Source organism: Arvicola amphibius, chromosome 8 (genome assembly GCF_903992535.2).
Source record: "Arvicola amphibius chromosome 8, mArvAmp1.2, whole genome shotgun sequence".
Taxonomy (NCBI): Eukaryota; Metazoa; Chordata; class Mammalia; order Rodentia; family Cricetidae; genus Arvicola; species Arvicola amphibius.
The window spans coordinates 67,311,619-67,318,519 of record NC_052054.1 but is presented as its reverse complement, the minus strand read 5'-3'; the positions used below and the strand labels follow the sequence as shown (position 1 = coordinate 67,318,519).

Genomic DNA, 6,901 nt, shown 5'->3' with positions numbered 1-6,901 from the left:
AAGTTCGTGGTCAATCTAGGTTATGTAGATAAGTGGGTCTCTTTAGTTTCAAGCTAGCCTGGTCTACATCGTGAGTTCCAGGACGGCCAGAGATACTGTCTCAAACAAACACCAGTGGGGGGGGGGGGGACATAGTGAAACCAACATTTGTCCTTAGACCTTCAGGAGATGAGACAATCCTAAGTACTTCCATGGTACAGGAAGCATGCAACAGGGGTAACCTAGCAACAGTCTCTCCAGGAAAAGACCTCAATCCCGACATAGAATCACACGGGCACCTATCTCGAGTGTATTTTCACGTGTCGCATTAGCGCCCCCTTCTGTCGAAAGGCCGCGTTGCACTCCATACACTTGTAGGGTCTTGCGTCGCTGTGGATGCCGATATGGACGTTGAGGTTGCTCTTGTGGTTGAAGCGCTTTCCACAGCTCTCACACTGGTACGGCATCTCTTTCGTGTGGATCCTGATGTGATCCAGCAGGGAGGACTCATGGGCAAACACCTTGCTGCAGGTGCTACACCCGTAAGGCTTTTCGCCCGTGTGGATGCGCTGGTGAACTCGGAGGTCTGAGGACTGCAAAAATCCCTTTTTGCACAAGTGGCACCGAAAGGGTCTCTCTCCTGTGTGGGTCCTCTGGTGGATGATAAGCTGAGACCTGTAGAGAAAACTCTTGTTGCATTGACTACACCCAAACCGAGCCCGGCCAGTGACAGAGGCCTTTCCTTGGGGAGTGGGCAAGCTGTCTGTACCGGAGCTGCTAAGCCTCTGAAGATCCGTATTCACAGCTGTATCCCTTTTTGCTAGAATACAGGTGACGGGTGTGGCCACATCCATGTTTGTGTCTTCCTGGAGCATCACTGAGGCAGCTTTTACTTGGAGAGACTCTAATGGGAGGGATTCCACATACAACATTTAAAAGTTGAGAGCCCATCTCAAAAATGTATTGCACTTATTTGCTTGATTACAGAGGGAGGTGCCACCCTAAGAATGTGGAGGGCAGAGGATAACTTTTGGGTTAGTTCTCTCCTGTCAGCATGAAGGCCCTGGGGATTGAACATAGGCAATTAGGGTTAGTGGTGCCTTTCCCCACGAAGATACACACTTACTAAAGACCACCCCAACCATACCAGACTCGACAAAACTAAACATCCCAGGTCTTGAGAGCTCAGCCTGTAACACTCTCTGGAAAACTGGTAATAAAGAAGGTGTGTGTAGGGGGGTGTGGCCAACTTCCTCCCACGGGGATGGGAATGCTGGACAAGGGGTAGTAAATTCCCACCTCGTACTCACCATGACCCTGTGTGGGTTGAGGATCCTGAGGTAAGAACAGGACATCCCAGTCCTGTACCAAGTCACTTCCCTGGTTCCGCTCAGGTCTCGAGTAGTCTGGCTCTCTGTTCCCAGGAACCAGAAAAACTTCCTCTTCCTTGACAGGAGACAGTGAAGAACAATTATGGGGTGTATCATTCAGTGAAGAGCTGGAGCATAGAAATCTGCCTCTACGGGACTGGAGATATGGCCCAGTGGGCTCTTCCAAAGGACCCGAGTACAAAGGACCCGGGTTCAATTCCCAGCACCCACATGGCAACTCACAACTGTCTGTAACTCCAGTTCCAGCAGAACCCGATACCCTCACACAAACATGCAAGCAAAACACCAATGCACGTAAAATAAACAAACAAATCAAAAGAAAGGAAGGAAGGAAGGAAGGAAGGGAGGGAGGGAGGGAGGAAGGGAGGGAGGGAGGAAGGAAAGAAGGAAGAAAGAAAGAACAAAAGAAGGAAAGAAATCTGTTTCTACTTGATCTGGACCACTAACCCTGATTTCCCAGGGTTGAGGGAATGTTCACCCTTCTATGGTCCACCCCAGTATCCCACAAAAACGAATATTCTCCTCTTAATATTTGTATGTCTGTTACTAATGTCAAGCCACCACGGCTCCAAACCTCATGTTGATTGCTATTTTAATTCTCTTCCCTGCCTTTGACTCTACATGCAAAATGCCTCTCAACCCAGGTACTACTAAGATGTGGGGCTACAGAAACTAGATGAGGGATGGCTCAGAGGACCTGGGTTCTAGTCTCGCACCCACAAGGAAGCTCACAACCATCTGTAACTCCAGTTCTTGGGGCGGGGGAATCTGATGCTTTTTTCCTCCCACAGGCACCAAGCACACACGTGGTGTGCAGATATACATGCAAGCAAATTAGCCACACATATAAATACAGGGTAACCTTTAAAGCAGTCAGCAATTGAAGGATGATTTCTGATGGGGGAGAGGTCTCCTCTGGGGCATAGTGTGCACTTTGATCGTGACTGGACACTGTTACAACTCTCAGCAGCTGCGTGTGGCCTTGCACACCTTTGACCCCAGCACTTAGAAGGCAGAGTGCAGGTGAGTCTCTGAGTTCAAGACCAGCATAGTACGTTCCAGGACAGCTAGGGCTATGTCAAGAGACCGTTCATAAAAGGGGAAAAAAAATTCTAGACACTCCATGTAGGTTAACAGATCTAAATCGAGCTCAGAGGGTGTAGTAGACCACACTGGCAATTTCAGCGGCTGGAAGATAAAAGCAGGTAGGTCACGAGCTCAAGACCAACCTCCCCTAGGTGACCAGTGGAAGGGCAGCCTGAGTTACAGGGCACCCTGCTTCAAACAAAACAAAACCTAAAGCATCCCCAGCTGTTACCCCCAGGGGCCAAACCACTCCTTGGAATTTTCAAGGGCCTGGGAATCAACATTAGATCATCAGACCGGACAGCAAGCGCCTTAACCACTGAACTATCTCTCCAGGATTCCTGTACTCTTAAGCCTTTATTTATGTGTATGTGTGAGTATATGCCATTTAAGTGTTTGTGCCCAAGGAAACATGATGTTAGAGTCCCCTGGTTAAAGACGGCGCTGGGACTCAAACACTGGCCCTCGGAGGAGCAGCAAGTGCTCCTAACAGCTGAGCCCTCTCTCTAGCCCCCTCTCTGTGATCTTCATGACGTTTTAGTGGGAGACCGATGGACTAGCAAGTCTGCTTTCTCCCGTGTCCACGCATGTGGGTCTGAACCCAACCCTCACCAAATCTCCCATCTCTCCCCAGGGATTGTGCCATGCACTCACCTGGCTGATGCACGACTCAGTCCTTGGCAGGTTCTGTGACCCTGGACTAGCCTGGTCACCGCTGAGACTATCATCCGACAATACCACCACGTTGTCACTCCAGTCATCCGCTTTGACTTTGGCCATTTCCAGATAGGAACCACGTAGGAAGGACGTCTGTCCTTGGGCGATTACAAACTGTGGGAGATGGGGAACAGGTGAGAGACCCCAGGTAAGATTCTAGAGGTGGCTCTCACAGCTTCATTTCTTTCTTGACTTAGCATTCTAGCCGGAATTACCAGCAAATTTATCTTCCTTAATACCGCATTTCCTCAGCGCGTACAAGCAGTTCTACCTGAATCTTTGTCAGTCTGCACGCTAGCCCATGCCTCACACAGAGAACATCCTCTCAGAAACATGGTGTTATGTGGATGAGCTGGTCCCCAAGCAGATAGACAGCGAGAGACGAGACAGAGACATGGGAGAGAGAGAGGCTCTTCTACATCTAAACTACCTTGCCTGCAGTTCTAGAACTCAGGAAGCTGAAGCGAGAAGATGACACCAAGGTTCAGGGCAGCCTGGGCTACAGTGTGAAACCCCGCCCCCAAACAATCAAAAACCATGCTTCCCCTATCCCTACCCACACCTGCTGACTGGTTTCAGGTACAGGGCACACACTGTGTTTGCAGTTTGATGTTGATGCTGGCTTCACAGGTTTGCTGTTGTCAGACAGGGTGTCACTCTGTTGGCCTAGACAGCCTTGAACTCAGAGATACCCTCCTCAGAGCCAAGATTAAAAGCTTGCCCACCCCACCTGATCCTTTCTCCACACTTGTGTGTGTGTGTGTGTTATTTATATATTTTTTTAATTCGAGACAAGTTTTCTCTGTGTAGCCCTGGCTGGAACTAGCTCTTGTAGACCAGGCTGGCCTCGAACTCAGAGATCCACCTGTCTCTGCCTCCCGAGTGTTGGGATTAAAGGCGTGCACCACCACCGCCAGGCCTATTTTATTTTATATCTATTTTATATTCCCACCATAGTGACAAAACATAGCATGTCAAGTTGTAGGAAGACCAAGCACCTCCCCTTGTATTAAGTAAGGATAGCCAAGGCAACCCAGTATGAGGTGTAGGGTCCCAAAAGCCAGTAATAGTCAGAGACAGACCCTGTCCCCACTGTTAGGAGTCCCACATGAAACCAAGCTACAGAAACTATCACACATCCACAGAGGGCCTAGGTCAGTCCCACACAGCCTGCAGTCAACACGAGGCATCGATGCCATGTTGCCTAGCGATAGTCTGCTGTACTCGTACATCAACACCTATCCCATTTGTCAGAGAGGCTCTCTCCACACTCTCAGTGCTAAGCTTTAATAATGCAGATGGTCAGGCAGGTCTCCATTCTGCATAACAATGTCTAAGCGTGGGAGGTACAGCTACAGCTGCTGTGTCCCACCCTAGCCTTTAACAGGCTCCCACAAACTCCGACCTTCTAGTTCCTTCTCCCAAACCGCCCCAGAGATTGTGTCACACATTTGCCTGGCTGGTCTCCGGCAGGTTCTGCAACTCTGGGTGAGCCTGGCCTCTGTTGGGGGGCTCCTCTCTCTCTGTAAGGTGCTCCGGGGACCGTCTCACGTCAGTCCACTCGTTCTCCATGTCTGCAGCATTCTCGGCACAGGGATGCCGAAGGAGGTACACCTGCTCTCCGGAGTAGATTATGGACTGGGGAGGGGAGAGGGGAGGAAGAGAACAGGATGAGATCCTGGGCAAGAGCCTGGCTATCCCCTCTCACAGGACCGTTCCTGGGCTGATTTAGTAACCCATCTTGATTTATTTGCAAATCTGTCTTCCTGGACATGGATTGGCCCACAGGGTCATACTCAGCTACACAGTGAATTAGGGATCTGTCTGGGCTATATTGGACCCTGTCTCAATCCACAAGGAGTGGGGAGGACGTGGGTTCAATACCCAGAATCCACACATGGTGGTGGCCCACAGCTGTCTTTAACTCCAGCTCCGAGGGATCGGATGTCTCTTCTGGCCTCCACGAGCACCTGATACATGTGGTGACCAGAATACATAGATTATAAAAACAAAATGAGCCGGGCGGTGGTGGCGCACACCTTTAATCCCAGCACTTGGGAGGCAGAGGCAGGCGGATCTCTGTGAGTTCGAGGCCAGCCTGGTCAACAAGAGCTAGTTCCAGGAACAGGCTCCAAAGCTACAGAGAAACCCTGTCTTCGAAAAGCAAAACAAAAAACAAACAAAATGAAACAAAAGCAGAACAAAAACAAAACAAAAAACAGAAGGTGGGGCTTGCATACTCTTGATTCAAGATTAGCCTGTTAACTTACAGTAGTTTCTGACCTATACAATTTCTTGGCTTCTAAATAAAGCTTCTGTGCCACAATCACAGACAAAACAACTCCACAGAAGTCCCCAAACATTGCCACTTAACTCTTAGGAAGCAAACCTCTCCTCTTACGGGCCACCGACTAAGGGCAAGAGCCTCAGTAGTCTCAGCTGCGTTCAGGTCACAGCCGCGTTCAGGTCACAGCCGCCCCCCCCCCGTGGCTGTCCTTCCCCTGAGCCCACCTGCTTACCCATTGGCGCGGTTTCTCACCGCTCCTCAGTAGTTTCTCCAGTTCTTTGCAGGACTTCACCTTGCTCTCCTTCACTAAGGTCTGCAGCTCTAGCGGCGCAGAGATGATAAACTGCTCCAGCACCAGCTGGTCCAGGATCTCCTCCTTGCTATGCAGGTCCGGTCTCAACCACATACAGCATAGCTCAGAGATCTGCTTCAGATCCTGGATGGGGTCGGACCCCTCTGAGGGACTAAATTTTCTGAATTTTAGGTGCCAAACCTCAGGGTTGTAGTCTTGCCTTTCCGCGTTTGTTTCCTGGGATACTAGTGATGGCGTCTGTTCTGATCGGAGGCTGTCTGGCAGTACGCTTGCAGCCATGTCTGTGATTCCTGTCTAAACAGACCTACTCCTTCAGCCACAGCGAATAAGCTCAGTGTTGGTCCGGAAGCCTGGGAGGGAGGGAAGAAAGAACCAGATCAGTCTGACTCTGCTGCCTCCTAAATCCCCAAACACACTGGGCCTGTTCAGTAAAGCAGAAATTAATCCATTTTACGGATCTGCGAGGTGGCTCAGGGGGTAAAGGTGTCTCCAGTCAAGCCCAATGACCTGAGCTAAATCCCCTGGACCTATATAGTGGAAGGAGAGTATCAACCCCGACAAACTGTCTTCTAGCCTCCACATAGGAGCCCTGGCACCCACCCCATTGGTATTTCGCCTCCGTGTATAACTGTGCAAGGGTGTCAGATACCCTGGAACTGGAATTACAGACAGTTGTGAGCTGCCACATGGATGCTCGCAGTTGAGCCCAGGTCCTCTGGAAGACCAGCCAGTGCTCTGAACCTCTGAGCCATCTCTCCAGCCCCCAAGATAATTTTCTAAATCAGTTATTCTAGATGTGTATGATTAAATGTATCTGTAATCCTAGGCAAAGAAAAGGTGGGAGCCCAACACTTTCCATAATTTTGAAACCACCCTAAATTACACATTAAGTATCAAGTATTAAGTAAAAGAGATGAGGGCTACAAGAGATTCACTTTGTTTTTCAAGACAGAGTTTTGCAGGGCAGTGGTGGCGGTGGCTCACACCTTTAATCCCAGCACTCGGGAAGCAGAGGCAGGCAGCTCTCTGTGAGTTCCAGGCCAGCCTGGTCTACAAGAGCTAGTTCCAGGACAGGCTCCAAAGCTACAGAGAAACCATGTCTTGAAAATACAAAAACAAAAGCAAACA

The 6,901-nt window shown here is 49.8% G+C and overlaps 1 protein-coding gene across 1 annotated transcript; it reads right to left on the bottom strand.

Annotated features, from left to right (window-relative positions):
• Positions 1–278: 278 nt before the first annotated feature.
• LOC119821779 (zinc finger and SCAN domain-containing protein 5B) lies at positions 279–6,052 on the bottom strand. Its single transcript, XM_042055586.1, has 5 exons — positions 5,693–6,052; positions 4,629–4,811; positions 3,111–3,287; positions 1,290–1,425; positions 279–883 (listed from the first exon to the last, which is right to left on the bottom strand). The coding sequence occupies exons 1-5, from the start codon at positions 6,050–6,052 to the stop codon at positions 279–281; spliced, it is 1,461 nt and encodes a 486-aa protein (XP_041911520.1).
• Between the last annotated feature and the right edge of the window lie 849 nt (positions 6,053–6,901).

Bases quoted from the DNA above. Each gene is read 5' to 3' on its own strand.
- LOC119821779 (XM_042055586.1), bottom strand. From the start codon at position 6,052: ATGGCTGCAAGCGTACTGCCAGACAGCCTCCGATCAGAACAGACGCCA. The intron at 3,288-4,628 runs GCAAATGTGTGA...CATCTCCCACAG, and splicing joins ACCTGCCGGAGACCAGCCAG to TTTGTAATCGCCCAAGGACA. The intron at 1,426-3,110 runs GTGAGTGCATGG...TCTCCTGTCAAG, and splicing joins CTGAGTCGTGCATCAGCCAG to GAAGAGGAAGTTTTTCTGGT.